The 15958-nt window shown below is 39.2% G+C and overlaps 1 protein-coding gene and 1 long non-coding RNA gene across 6 annotated transcripts in view; one reads left to right on the top strand and one right to left on the bottom strand.

Annotated features, from left to right (window-relative positions):
- LOC134171337 (uncharacterized) overlaps positions 1-11148 on the top strand; it is a 57189-nt gene extending 46041 nt beyond the window's left edge. Inside the window, exon 3 of the long non-coding RNA XR_009967606.1 lies at positions 10984-11148. This is a non-coding gene — a long non-coding RNA (uncharacterized LOC134171337). The remainder of the gene's footprint in view (positions 1-10983) is intronic.
- NOL4 (nucleolar protein 4) overlaps positions 1-15958 on the bottom strand; it is a 204221-nt gene that overhangs the window by 164318 nt on the left and 23945 nt on the right. For all 5 annotated transcript variants that reach the window (XM_062633480.1, XM_062633483.1, XM_062633481.1 and 2 more), the window contains exon 2: positions 4521-4670. In XM_062633480.1, coding sequence (XP_062489464.1) covers positions 4521-4670 — 150 coding nt within the window. The remainder of the gene's footprint in view (positions 1-4520; positions 4671-15958) is intronic.

Below are 15958 nucleotides of genomic sequence, written 5' to 3'. Positions count from 1 at the left end.
CACTTGTTGCACACCTTTCCCAGTACAATAGATGGATTCTTTTCCTGAATACTTCTCACCTGTGTGTCCCCACCTCCACTTCAACACCACAGTTCTCCTTTCAGGGTGGAATGCCTGTACAAAAATTAGTCCTTTAGGACAGAAAGTGAAAAGTACTCTCCCCAAGCAATGCAATTCCAGTAGGACACTGAGCTGTAGCAATGAGTGCTAACAGAGTTACCCCTACAAGGATCCTCAGTACTTCCTACCAACCATTTACCTAGTTCCTTGCACCAGCACGTTTCACCGCACCTTCTATGGAGCAGGGCAGAGGACCTCGGGGGAATCTAGGACAAGAATGGACCTGTTTGGGCACCACTGATTTCCTCGGCACCAGGAAACGCATTCTTTTAACTTCCACACCTCCCTAGTCACCTGTGCCTCTGCTGAGCAACTGACTTGGCCAAGCCTTGTGTCACATATCCTGCCTTTGTGAAGGAATTATCTTCTAGATCAAGGTCTTCAGTGTTTTTGCTGTTTGTAAACTTCCCTGGGAACTGGGGAACTAGGTGAGATTATAAACATCACATTAAGCATGCCTTCAATCTGTCGTACTCCAGACACAATTTAAAGTTCTTGGTTTCATTTTATATATATAAACCAAGCCTTGTTGTTTTTTTTTTTTGCTGGTGTAGATCTACCTACAGTTATGCTGTCAAGAAACACAGCCCATCAATCTTACACTGTATACAAGTTGGGCACCAGAAATGAGCACAAAACCTGCCAGTGAAATGGGAAGCTCACTCTTTTTTGAGTATTTTCAAGGTTGCTCTCCCACATCTACATGGACTTCCTACAACTCTCTTCTTATTTGTGTGCATAGAAGAAAATGGGGCCTTATTCTAAACTTAAATATTGAAGCACAGATGCCCTCCTAATTAATCCATACGGTTTCTGCCAAGAAATCATAAAGTTTTAGTTTGGTACATTGCTGTCCCAAGTAAAATATAAAGACCCCCTTCCAATAAGCTGCTCTTTTAGAGCTACAAAGCACCACATCTTATTTATTTTCTTGTACAGCACCACTGTAGGAAGTCCCACAGAAATCAATCAGTTGCAAAAATGCCATTCCTTTCCACATAGTTAACGTAAGTCAGTGCAGATTACAGATTTACTAACTCAGTTTGTAAACTGTTCTGAACACACTTTCAGAGAGACATACTGATGTATTTCAGCACTCCAGCATCTGGGATAACTCTTATCAAAAATCAAAAAGACTCTACCTATTCCAAGTTGTTACTCTATATAAATGAACTGGAATTAATTAAGTCACCTTTGACAATTTCATTACCCTTCTAATCATAGAATCATAGAACCACAGAACCATAGAATTACAGAATGGTTTGGGTTGGAAAGGACCTTAAGATCATCTAGTTCCAACCCCCTGCCTCACACTGCAGGGATGCTTCACCCTAGACCATGTCACCCAAGGCTCTGTCCAACCTGGCCTTGAACACCACCAGGAATGGAGCATTCACGACTTCCTTGGGCAACCTGTACCAGTGCCTCACCACCCTCACAGTAACTACCTTCTTCCTTATACCCAACCTGAACTTCCTTTGTTCAAATTTGAACCCATTACCCCTTCTCCTATCGCTACAGTCCCTGATGAAGAGTCCCTCCCCAGCATCCTTATAGGTCTCCTTCAGATACTGGAAGGCTGCCATGAGGTCTCCACGCAACCTTCTCTTCTCCAGGCTGAACAGCCCCAACTTGCTCAGGAGGTTTGTAGAGGAAGTAATCCAGCCCCGTGATCATCCTTGTGACCCTCCTCTGGACCTTCTCCAACAGCTCCATGTCCTTCTTATGTTGAGTGCAGCAGGTTCACTATTTTAAATAGAGATTCACTCACATACAAGCAAATTAATTACCTGAAATCAATATGCTGCAATTCTTAAGGCTGTGCCATATTTTTTTTTAAGAACTACTCAGGTACTAAAAATCCATGACAATATTTACAAACTTCAGAAGTTTGGCAATGTTGTACCAAAATTGTGGTGGGTTTTGCCCATCATTTTTCCATTAAAATGTTTCAGTTATCCAGTCAAGAGAGCAGGAGCAATGTGAAGCATGCCAGGAATCACGAGTAACAAATAGCAGTTGTAGCATACAGTTTGTGAACCATCCTTCCTGTAAAAATCCTTCGCTCAAACTATTTGGTGAATACATATGCATGATAAATACATTCACAGATCTCAAGGATGATTCACGTTTGACATGTGAATAAAGAAGTAAAACTGAATTAATCTTGTTCCCAATTCACTTAATAAAATTAAACCCTGCCAAAGTACTTCAGTTTGATTTATAAAGCTTTTAGGGTCTAATGTTCTGTGAGACAGTTACCCAAGATACCACCTCTTTCCTCCTTCAGTGCCACAGAGATTGCATGGATTGCTGGAATGGATCAACACACCAGATCATAATTTTTAGTGAAGGCATTTTCATGGGCAGGTCCAGTAAAGAAGCGTGGATTTACCCAGTTACTCTGGTAGAGGCCTGTTTACTTAACCTATTTCTCATGTCAGGATAGAGAGCAAGAGTTGATACTAGTTTGTTTTGGACTCTTTTTTCCTTTTTTTAATCTATGGAAGTCTTTAAAAATTATATACGTGAATCCTGTCCTTGGGAAACACGGGACTCAATGTGCTTAGTAAATTAATATTCAATGAAATGAATGCACAAAGATCAATCAGCCTGGTAATGACACAGGCTTACATTTGGGCATCCTTATCCTCTGTTCATAACAACGTCATCAGCTCAGATACCAATTGCAATAAAAGTTGACATCAAACGAAACTCCAGTGTAGGCTATTAAATCTAAACAAATAGTTCTCCTTGAAGATACACTTGTTGTCTTTCATGCTGTTTGTGATTAAAAAAAAAAATTATCTGACCTGGAATCATGGGATTCTTAAGGTAGTAAATACTTGTCATGTATTTGTGAGATTATGACTTGAAGTATTGTATTTATAGTTGGCCACATTCCTTATACTTGTATATTATTCTACAGTTTGTGACCTATAGCTTTAAACAGCTTACTGAGGTAAAACAAAATAGAAAGTGAAAGGTCAATGAAAGTATTACTTTTCTAACGCTTTCTAAAAGTGAAGACCAAGCATCAAATGGCCAAGGTGACAGATGAAAATTAATTTAGACAGTTTGTGTTTGTTCACCCTGAAATAATACTCCAAGCCTTACAGAAGCACACCCAGATGACTGATGTCTTTATCTATCTATCTTAAGGTCAATACCGCTGGGAACAAATTATAAGAAACTTTGCCAAGAGCTTACCCCACAAAAACCATCTGAAATAGCCTATAAATAAAACATGTGTGAAGGGATTCATAGATACATACTGAAGACTGTTATACACCTGAAAAATACAGTAATGGAAAAATAGCTATTACAGCTAAAATTGAAGATGTGAATATCAGAAACCTGGAGTTCCCCCACATTTTGGTGACCCCTAATGAAAAAACACTGACATGACTGCAGCTTGTTTTTAAGGTGAAGAACATTGTATTGAGGACAACAGGTCATCTCAGGGCCCTATGTACAGCCCCCCGCCACTCTCATCCCACTGGGGCCATGGGAAGAGGTGTCTCAGATGGCCGGTACCCTGGCCAAGGCTGTGAGATGGGGCCTGGCTGGGAGCCCTTGCCCTGCTGCCCTGGGAGAGACCCCAGTGCTTCTGCAGCTGGAAACAGCTGGGCAGGGAGTCAGGATCAACTACTGAGCACCTGGCACTACCACAGCACTGCACGTGAAAGTTTGGCCATCCAAATCCAGGCAAGCACATACATTTTAAGCACCTTGGGAAAGTGCAGTAAATATTTCATTAGTTCTCCGGAAGAAAAGGAAGTGTTCTATTTGTGCCACTAACCACAAAGCTATTTATAGCTGTTTTAAGGCTGAACTGGTTAGGTCAAGCAACAACATGCAATTAAAAATCTTGGAAATAATAATTTCTCTCTCCTACGCTGGTTTATACAGGTGTGAGAGCTGCCTGCAATACTTCTCTCATTGTACCTAGTAGCTTTCTGTTGTTCATACCACTAAACCATTAAGTATAAATAGTCTGCAGTAATAAACTATAAGGCAAATTCATTCACCTACTGAAGTACAGCACCTCATTTAGCAAAGGTGGCAATACTTCCTAAGTCTTCTTTAAGACTTCATCAATTTAATAACTATTAATTCAGTTATTAGAGAAATTGTCCAACCGTCATAGAAAGGATAAATTCTCTGCTTGTACCAATGATAAAATCTCTATTGAAGTCAACATATTTAGCCCTTATTACACATAAAATGTGATTTCTAAACTGCGTATTTTCATGCATTATTGAAAGAGCTCTGAAATAAATTTGAGGGTGAGGGTTACAGTACTAATCCAGCTGGAAACACACAAATCACATGCCATGTGACAGCCCAAATAGTTCATGCTTTTAGAACTGATGTTTGCTTTTAGTTGTTCTACTTACTGCTTTATACGTTCTCTTTTGTCCAGCATGTTTTCTGATTTGTTCTCCATTAGGCCCAGTTTCAACATGCATGGAATAGATAATGTCAAAGAAATCTTCTACGACAGCTACCCGCCGTAAAGACAGCTTCTCATCTACACCTACTCCATCCTGAAAAGAAATAAAAAGAGAAAAGTAAGGAGGACAGGATGAATAGATAAAATTATGATAATCAAGGGATGCGTTTTCCTTTTTTAGCAGGGAATTGAAGACCCTTCCACTGAGATTTGAAGGTCACCCACCCTGTGAATAACAGAAACAGTATTGTAGGAAAGCCATATGGTCAGAAGGATGATACGGACCCTTTCAAGCAGTTCATTTTGACAAACCAGGGCATTTGGCCTCATGATAGAAAGGGATCTTTCACTCCAGTATTTAAAAAAGAAAACAGAAAGTATTGTGCTTCTTTCCTCAAATGCACAAACAAGATTCAAAGGCAGAAGCAGTCCCAAACACATGGCACAGAAATGCATTATGCAGCTCTTAATAACAATGCAACAGCTCTTTTATTGCCTCATTCCCCTCCCAGTAAATCTGTACCCAGCATTTCATAAAGGTATTTAATAAAAGGTTTTAATTCACAGGTGACAGAGCTGACTGTAATTATGAATACAAAGGAAGTTGTTACAAACAATTTGCCCCTGCAAAACCTGCTAGAAAATATACTACATGAAGACATATCACAATATGAAGAAATGAAAGGGATTTTTTAAAATTTATGACTTTTACACACAGATGTCTTGTTGGAACAAGTAACAGAAAAGTGAGGACACCTACCATCTGATTTTCAAAACTGATAGTGCGACTGTAGCTAGAGTTCTAAACAGAAACAGTCCCCAGTGTCACTGAAATTAATCAGTGCAATTCAGTTTTTGTCTTTTAAATAGGACCATCCAAAGGAGGGATTTTGTTTGTTTGCTTTACAACTGTCTACGGATTTAATTCTAATGAAGGGTCAGGAATTGGGACTTTTTTTTTCCCCAAGCAGGCACCTATCAAGCAGGCTGTATTTTGTAACACAGTCTAAGAGTATAAAGAATAAAATAAGAATGGCCAATTTACTTGTACTCCAACACAGGATTTTAATTTAGATGTCTGAAGGCAGCAGTGTCACCTGACCTTCATGTGCATTTTAAGCAATAAGGGCTCACCAAAATAAACACATTTGCTATTGCCATTACTGCTGCTGTAATTCATGCAAGAACAAAACTAATTTACATTGATCCTTTTGTGACAAAACACACATAGTTATTGCTGTAATGACCAAATAAAGGCAAAAGATGAGAAATTAAGAGTCAATAATTATGTATGACTCCCAGTTGCCATCCCTTTGCTCATAACTTCTTGCTACCTCATTCCAATAAGTTTGCTGGATGTGGACAAACACGATTTATTTTCCTCACTGCCCTTATTTTTGTTCCAGCCCACTTACTTTCATTTTTCACAGAGTTCATAGAAAGAACCTAAATAATCCAAATGACTCCAAAGAACCCCCCGGGGTGACACAGAGGAGCTCTGACACATTCCCAGCAGTGATGGAGAAAATGTCAGTGCCTTTGTAGCACAACTTCTTCAATGTGCAGGACTCCAAATGATACTGAGTTAGGAGGTGTTGATACACTACCAGCCAGACAAGTTTTGTCCTGTCCTGCTCCAGTATGTCCAAACTCTTCAGAGAGGTTCCCTGCCCAAAGCTACATGGTCCCTTCCATCTGCACAGCACATTGTGCTCTTTATCCCCAAGAGGCAGTTGGACCAGAGCAGAACTCCTGCACGTGTGATCAGAAGATTGCCACAGTCCTGACAGAAGTGACAGTGTGGAGGATGCAGAGTGGAAGAAGATGAGGAATTTGAAGTGCAGTCTCCACCACAGCTCAAAGTTTCAGAGAGATCAGCTGGGAACAGTTGCTCTGAGAAGGTGGCAAAGTTCCTATCCCATGAAAAGTCTCTAAAATTTCACTAACCAGCTCAAAAAATTCTGTAGCATTGTGACAGGTTCTGCTACCAGCATCATTAAGAATTTGCTTGGCATGGCGCACCAGTACTCCCACTATTAATAGAAATTGCCTTAGAGGTGGGTCCAACATAAAATCCAGATCTTTGCAGCTTTAACCTTTACAGTAATTCACATGTGAGCTCCGTAAGGGAGCTCATCTTCAATCATTATTTTCTCAGCACCCAAACAGCACGGTGGGATCCCTAATGATTTCAAACACTCCTATTATGAGGACAGTGTTATCTCACATCACTCTCCAAACACTCAGAAGTTTATAGTGTTGATTAACTGATGAAGATTTAATCCATTTATTACTAATGAGTTTTGTTTTAGGAAATTTCCTATGGGGGAGCTCTCTTTTTTAATTAAAGAGAAATACATTACAACAATATTATTTTAAAACCTGAGATGTCACCTCAGCAGAGCTGATACATGCAAACATTAGGAATACATTCAGAGAAGAAACTGAAAAATATAACTCGTTTTGCTGCTTTTGGTGGCCATAGTGTAGAACACTCTCTTTTGATGGTCCTCCTACCTCCCTCCCCAGACACTGATACCCAAAGGCAGGTAGGCAGGATGCTGGTGTGCTCTTGAAGCTGTATTTCTCCATCCAGCTGAATAAAGCACTAAACATTGCTACTACTTCTAAAAATACAAGGCAGAAAAATCTGTGCCAAGTCTCTGTCATGCCTCCTAATCGAAGCACCAGAAAATGAATGCAAACTTTCCAAATCTTGTCAGTCAATAAGGGCAGGGGAAAAAAATGGTTTACACAGTCTGCAAACTAGTTTTGGTGAAGACAGTACTATTATTTAACATCAATGCTTGTAACTTCATCATAACTTTATCTGTGGGTGCCTGGACATGACTAGGACAAGCTTTGTTCTGTTTAGTGCTGCATAAGGCAATAAGGTAGACCTTGTTTCAGAAAGCCTGCAGTGCTGCAGAAGGTGCTGAGTTGCTGTGAGTAAGCTGTTCAGCCCATCTGGCAACTTACAGTGCTGTGCAGAGATGTAAGCCCTAGCTGCAGAAGCAACACACCAGATGAGTAATGTGAATAAGGTAGCTACACACTGAGACTTTTGATATCCCAGTACTGACATCCCAATAAGTAAAAGCTGGGCAAATGATACAACCTCAAATCTCCATTTAAATCATAAAGTCTTTGAAGTGGACACAGTCGTATCAAGCTTTCCTGCCATATGCCATTACACTATACTTTTATCCTGAAATTGCTATTTGATAAACGCATTAACAAAGCAGCTCTACTTTATAAGCTGGCTTTGGGTAAAAATTTTCACAGGGCCTAAGGGGACTTTTTTTTAGCCTCAACTAAGGCTAAAATGAGACAAATGAGGGAATACATGATAATGCTATTCAGATGTCTGAAAGGCTATGAAATGTCCACAAGGGACAGGACAAGTTATAGGCTTAAATCACAGCATGGGAGATTTACATTAGACATTAGGAAAAACTCAGTATTCATGTGGATAGTGAAGTACATTAACAGTTTGCCTGGGGAGGCTGTGGGATGTATGTCACAGGAGGATTTTGAGACCAGGTTAGGCAAATATCTGTCAGGAATAGTTTCAGTAAATCCTGTCTTGGACAGACTAGATATTAACTGAGTTCCTTCTTGATAACTCTAGGACTGAGAAGCTTAAATGCCACTTTCAAAGTGACTTGGGCACTAACAACTCTGGAATAGCAAGGAGGATATTTATAAATCACTGAGGTATTTTTAGGACTTTAATTCATCATGGCAAGAGTCCAAGCCTCATGTTCAAAAATGACTTAGAAATGGAAGCCTCACTGAATGTTTCACTTCAAAAACTGGACCTACACTCTAAAATCTTCCAGACCAAGCTTCATGCTGCTCATTTCAGCCATCATTGAGATATGCCCCCACCCTAAACCAGTTGTTGGTCATCCTCTATGGCCAGCAGAAAGATGGGCACTGCCAAAACACAATTCATCCTTACAGCGGCTGGAATGGGTTCAATCTCTACCAGTAAGCAGTTACTTAATTTCACCCTTTGCATTGCAGGGTGCTCTGTGTACTCTTGGTTTTATATTTATTCAGACATTTTCCTATGTTCTTAGAATACAAATAAATCAATGCTTCTTTTCCTTATCAGACCTACAAATCCCATTTGAACTCTGAGATTAAGGTTAGTTGTTAATTTTTAGATATCTACACAAAAAAAAAAAAAAAAATTTCTGGACACAAGTGATGTCTACAGAGAGTTCTGCACCTCTCAGAAAGGCCTAAGGATCCCTTTGAACAAGGATGATTGAGGAAAGAGTCTCTTGCATCAAGGAGGAATCTACAGGGCTAGTGGGAGTAAAGGAGGGAAATAAGTTTTCCAGTGAAGTGAACAGATAAAACTCTTAGTCAAGACAGTGAAAAGAGCTATTAAATAAAAGGCTGTCATTTTTACAGTTACTTTGTAGAGAAGAAAAAAATTTAATACAAGCCTTTAAAATTAAAGCCACTGAAACAAAAGTGCTTGCAATTCCTTGCTTGAGAATACCTGCACCATCTCATGTTGAAATTTCTTGGTGAAAACAGGTCTCATAAAACAGCCTCTTGCTTCATGAATGAACATAACTATCAGCATATTTACAGTGTTTGAAGAATACTCCTATAAACACATGACAGACTGAAATATAAAATAAAAGTAAAGGCTTGGTTGGTGGTTTTATGGAAAATGTAATATATATCTAATCCTTTGTTGTAAAAGCTTCAAAGCCACAAAACATTAGAAGTAGATGGAAATAACAATCAACCTAAATATTTCATTACACAACATAAATCACATACAAATGTAAGAGTGCTTCTAATGCAAAAATAACATTTTTCTTGTACAACCAGTTCAAACAACAGCAGAGTTAAAGCACATTTGTGTTACCACACCTTTGCTGACTAGTGTCACCCACTGCAGTCTTAAAGAAGCAGTTCCCCTGGATAGGAAGCCAAGTCTTTTGCTGACTGAAACATTGTGCTCTGAATGAACAAAACATTGTGCACATAAACCCCCACCTTGTTAGTTTATACCTCGTGAGCTCCTAACATGATTGTATGTAGGTGTTTTACTCCCTTTGGATTCAACATAGGAAAATTATGTATAGCAACTGCTAGGAGGAACCAACGGTAATTTATATATAACTTGAGCTTTCTATACCTGTCTGCAGAAATAAGTCAAAATCAATGATCAGATTAAAAATCTGGTTATAGATTATTTCCTTTATCTGCCTGCTCAGTAACTGTAAAAATATTAATATTTAAAAAGAGGGATGACCATTTCAGAGTGTCTCTTACTCCCATGGAAATGAGTAAATCTAGTTTCATCAGCACACCAATTTGAATTCCCAGGTTATCAGTACATCCATTTGAATAACAAACTCATTCCTGTCAATGCAATATAAATCCAAATCCAAAACAGATCAAAAGCTATAGTGTTTGATAGCTACTATTAAGCAGCCTAAAAATAAATAAATTGATCTTTTCTATCCAGTTCCTAATGGAAAGTGTCTGTAACAGTGAAAGGGATATTTATTATTTGAGATTAATAGTTTCTGTTCCTCATTGTATGTTTGTGCAGCAAATCTCATCTTTTACCAGCAGATGGAGACAGGAAAAATCAGACTTATATCCTGGCAGATACTTTAATATACGCACACCAGAACCATTTTCAGCTAAGTCCTCTCTCTGGAATGTTTAGAACAATAAATCCTACAAGGACTAAACCAGTAAGTTAGGATATGGTAGCAACACGTCTAACTAATTGTGGAAATATATCATGAAAATAAAGAGAATAAAGTGAAGTAAAATGGCAAATCAATATGTCATTTGAGATAAGAGACTAAAATTAAGCAACAAAGTTTGGGGATGTTAGGAAAGCTAGCTGTAGGTGAGAAAGAGTCCTCTGTCTTGATAGAGGAGTCCAAGAGACCTAATAAACAGCTAGAGAGGCCAAATCAATATGGAGCAGAAGTCCCTTTCTTCTCTCTTACACGAGTCCAGATGTTGGGAAAGCACCAAAGCCAAATCTCTGTCCATAAACAATAATGGTGAATGATGAGTACCATTATAAGAATAAAAGATCCTACCCAAAAGGACAATCCTACTGGGTCCTTTCAGGTTCTAGCTCTATTAAATTAAGATCTAGCAATTGGACAGAATGGGTTGTGAAATCCAACTTGTCAAACTGCAAAGGGAACGTCTGTCACCTTTTCTCTAAGTGTAGTAAAATGGGACTGAAGGTTATTTCATGACAGACAAGATATCTTCAAAGGTAATCTTCAGAGGCCACTTGAGCATGAACAGGATAATAACCTGGACAGTGTTCCTCTGAGATAAATATTTAAAGCTCTTTCAGTACTGGAGAAGGGCAGAAACTTTTCTGTTTCATCTTTCTTCAGAAGTGTGGATGACTGACTCTTGTGTCTCCTACTGAAACTAAACTTGGACATGGGAAGCAAGGGGCAATTTCAAAAGGCTGCCTTAAGATAACTGCACTCAGAGCCCTGAAAGAATGGCAGAGAAGACCCCATTTTGGAATACAGGACAGGTAGAGCCCTGGTTACAGTTTACTCATCATAGTTAAGAGTTACTTCTTAACTGAGGCCTGAATGCTCTTTCTCCTCAGCACACTAAAACCTGATCATATTTTTCCTTAAGTGTTTAAACATTTTTACAACCATTATGAACAACAGTGGTCACAAGAGAGGTCACATTTTATTATTTGTGAAGTCTGCTGCTGCAAGCTAACAGGAGCTGTATCTCCTTGAGTAAATGAGGCACCAAAGGAGCACCAGGTCTGTAGAGCAAACCAGCCGACACCAAGGAGATGATTCCGCACCATATTTATTTCAGACTAGCTCTAACCTGATCCCCTGCACTAGACACCCACTTCTGGTTACAACCCAATAGGTGAATGCCTGGAACAAATGTTACTTTTCTTTCACTGAAAGAAATCTGGTTCATGCACTGAAAAAACACTGCAATGTGAAATGAAGCACAGCGATCACGGTCAGGAGCTTTGTTGCAAAGGCACACTCATTCTTCAAACTTAAATGCCACTGAGGATGCAGCCATAGCTTCCTTAGTAAGACAAGGATATAGGAATTTTCACGCATGCACATTGCAGTGAGCATTACACAAACCAATGAGGAATATGCTCAGGAACACACATGGCCCTGGTATTACTAGGAAGAGCAGAAAGAAACCCAACAAAATCCTCTTCTTACATGGAGACCACATTTGCCACATTATTCCCTCTACCTGCCTCTCCCTCCAGCAAATACCTGCCTCCTCAGCCTGTTAAAACAATAGGCAATGCTTCTATCATTAGATGAAGTCCGGTTACAGCAGGCCTTTTTTCCTTTATTTTTTGATAAAGAATGCAAATTCATGCTGTATGCTGTCTACAAAGTATGTTGAGTTGGCATATTTAACATAGGAACAATTAACCCAGGCATTAAATGTATCATATTCAGTGAAGAGTATGGGACAATTCCAACAGAACCAAAGCTAGAACTGGACGGAGAGAGAGGAAGAGCACATACAACACCTGTAGGGAGATGGAAGTTCACATGTCAAAGGTGAACAATTTTGGTCAATTTCTAACAAGAACAACAAAAAAAAAAATTTTAGCAAATTGCATATTTTTATTAAATTTAACTATAATTTATCAAAGAATTCCTAATTTTAAAAAAAAATCTCTAAAATAATTTCTGATCTTAGACCATTTCAAAATACTTTGTTCAGAAGTCTGTATTCTAAAAGAAGCAATAACTATTCCTCTTTTTTTGATAACCAGCTGTAACCGTGTTCCCTGAAGGATGCTGCCTCTTTTCTAGTGGGTTAGTTTTCTATTAGAAACAATTAAGTTTTGACTTTGCAGTCTATTTTTTGTTTTTAAACACTCACTACAGTTCTGGATATCTCCACCACATTTCACTCACCCACTTCAAACTCCAGTAAGTAGCTAAGAGCTAATAAACCCAGGTAGGATACTAAGGATAACTGAAAAGGGAAGGAGTGTAACTGCCAAATTTAACTGAAGTTTTTCTTTAAGCTCACATTCATGATAAAAGTTTTTATGTGTTTATTCCTTCTTGATGACTCATTAGATGATTCATCCAGGTATGCGGAACTTTTACCAGACTTCTGTAATTGTGTGAATTCTAAGAAATTGCAGTTTTCAAGCTTAAATAACTGCCAAGAACTTCAAGCTTAACCATGAAAAAGGATGAAAGTGTGTGAAAATTTATCCCATTAAAGTGAAGTTATTCTTTTACTGAAAGTAAAACTGAACATAGAGGTAAGTATTAGGATAGCTATAAAATAGGATTTCTCCTAACTGAGAAACACCAACAAAACTTCAAAGAAGTGATTCTAAGGCTGGTGGTAATCTTTCTGTGTACAGATCTCTTCAGTTGCTCAAAAAACTGTAAATACACCACAAAGCTAAGCCAAAAAATAGGATGACAACTCAGTGAAGCACAAGTGACCATTGAGTGTACAAATACTGAAATGATATTTCCCTTAAACACTTCATGTTTTTCTACTCTCCATGCATTTTATCAGATAATTGTATCTGCCAATCTGTAAACAGTTACTGCAAAGGTTTTTCAGAGATTACAATGCCAAGCTAACTGCTTAGCTGGGAAACTGCCTTTTAGGTCTCCCAGGTAATCTGGAAGGGTCAGCTACTCATGGTGACTACTTCGAAGGGAAGGGACTTCAGCTCCCCACTCTGACAGTTCAGCACTCAGAAACTTTGCTTCTGAAAGTTCCTAGCAACAAGGATACATACAAAACTCAGGTTTACTTTCATCTCAAAACAGACAGCGCTCTGTATCAGTATAGTAATCTGGTGAGCATGAAAAGATTTGTTTTTCCCAAATCAAGTTACCAGGACAAAACAACTAATTCTCTTCAAATATTTTTTACTGTAGAGGCTTTTAAAATGAATGGTATGACTCCTAGGGCAGTCCTGTTTAGTATGTTTTGGCTTTTTTTCTAAGTTATAATATCTGGTATTGTCATCAGTTCAGCAAAAAAGAAATGGGCAAGCTGCTAACTAAATGTTAACCCTTAATATTCCTGTCATGTTCCAAAAATGAACAATTACATAAAGTGTGCTATACTTCACAGGTATTCAAGCACTAGGGGAATGCAATGTAGATCTATAATGCCACCTTTTTTCAGACGGATGAAATGCAACTACTGTACGCCAAAAGTAACCTAAGACTAAAGTGAAGCTTAAATAATGAGAACTGAGCACCCCAAAGTGCTGCCTGAGAAATTAAATGTATGTTTTAAAATTATATTCCAAATGCTCACAAGCCTCTGATGCAAGGGTGTTTGCAGAGGGAGCTTTTCCCATAAATGACATGATACGCATGTGCCAAGAGTGACATACTGCAATTGGGTGCTAAGAGGATACCACACCGTAGATCAGCACATCTCAGTGACAGAAGTTCTAAACAAATAATAAATTGCTTCAAAGTCTTAATTAATTGGTAAAATACTTCAGAAAGTCAGAGGAACAGGATGGATCAGCAGACTGCTAATGGGACATAATGGCTTTGTGTCTAGAGCTCTTGGTGCCACTCCAGCAAAGGCTTTTGTCCCTTAAAGATGCTTACTCCTTCCACCTGCTGCCTACTGCAAGGAATAGCCCTGGGGTGGAAGGGAGATGAAGTGAGTGACCTAATCCCTCCCATCAATGTTTCTGCAACAGCTGTTCACTTGCTTATACAAAATGAGTTCACAGTCTCAGCACAGTTCCCAGAGGACAGCTGTCTCTGTCACCAAAACCACTGCTACAACAGGCCATTAGGTGCCATTAATTGGTAACCTCATTAGCAACATCAGTAAAGACACTGGGGATCAGATTTTAAGCTGCACTGGCGCTGTACAGGCAGCTTATGGTAGGGACAGATGAGAAAACATTAGTGGCTTTGCATCACCCACACAAAACCTTGGTGCTGTTATAAGCAGGGCACTGGTTCAGCAACCTTGTTTGAATGACAGCTATCCCCAGCTCCAGTGCCAGAGGAGGCAGGAGTCTCCATGGCACCTCATCCTCCATTCATGGCCTAGTTCTCCAACCACATCACCAACATACCTCCCACACTGGAAGAAAGCTGTTGCAGGGAGCAAACAGGTACTTCCCGGACTAAATATTCCTAGCGTATAAACTTAAGAGACTCTAATGGAGGTCCCTCTAGATTTCTGCAAGGACAAACAGGCAGGAATGACAAAGGGGGTCGCTGTAACTGCACAGATAATGTTACCTGAGGAGCAATACAGGCCATTAGGGACTAAGTGGTCCTATCGGTACAAAACTGAATGCACAGGTCTCTGCCCAGCACAGTGACTTCTGCCTGCAGGTGGCTCTAGCAGCAGTGGTGTTACAGCCCTGACGAGTAGGAACTGTAGGGGGAATGATGGACTGTTTCTGATGAAGTAACACAGTCCCTAGCAAAATCAGGCAAAACGTTGCATACACCATCTCCCCACCAGTTCTGAAACAGATGTCATGAAGCAAATGTCATGTCACATACCGGCAATAAGTTTTCAGTGTAGACAGAAAATGCCATGAACCAAACATCTAAACATGTTTTTTTGGAAAATATATTATGAAGGGTGCAGAAGTTATTCTTCCAAAAATACATTAAAAAAAAAAAAAAATTGATTTTATGTCAGACCTTGAATGAAACTTAAAGTATCATCAAATTAAATTAGTAAATAAAGAATATTGGAGGTTTTTACATACAACCATTCCATGATTCTATGAATGCTTGTGTGCTTGTGCACAGACCAGGTTTTACAAAATGAAATGACCTCAGCACCACCACAGCTCTTTTCTCTCCTAAGTAACCTAGGCAAGAACACGTGCCAGATGCAAAAAACCTGTGTTTCTGTGAGGAAGCACTGTGGCAGACAGTCAGATCATTTACACCATTTTTTTTTTAACTCATTTTCTGCTTCCTCCCTTCCTCAACCATAAACAAAGTCCACAGCATGAAGAGGCCAGTCCAAGTTTTGAAAAACACTGCTCAACCATATGTTCAGTCCTGACCAGAGCGATAGTTAGGAGGCTGACATCTGCAGATGGAGAGTTCATACCACCATACAGCACAAACATGCTGCTACTGTACACTGAAGTGAGTCTTAGCCAGACTTTACTTTGGAGAAATTTTCAATGCTGCTCTACAGTTTCACCTTGCCAATTATTTTTTGCTAAAGTGATGCAACTAAAATATATATCTAAAAAGAATCTAAAAGGAAAATGTTTGCGGTGACTGAAAGAGGAAGCCTTTCTGAATCCTTTGGGTAACCTCCTTTAGAAGGAATATTCCTCTGCATCAAATATTAAACTAA

This window comes from Pezoporus occidentalis, unplaced genomic scaffold (genome assembly GCF_034315485.1).
Source record: "Pezoporus occidentalis ecotype Australia unplaced genomic scaffold, CSIRO_AGI_Poc_V1 ctg4, whole genome shotgun sequence".
NCBI classification, from domain to species: domain Eukaryota; kingdom Metazoa; phylum Chordata; class Aves; order Psittaciformes; family Psittacidae; genus Pezoporus; species Pezoporus occidentalis.
Note: the sequence above shows the minus strand (reverse complement) of the source record. Positions and strands in the feature narration are given on the sequence as shown.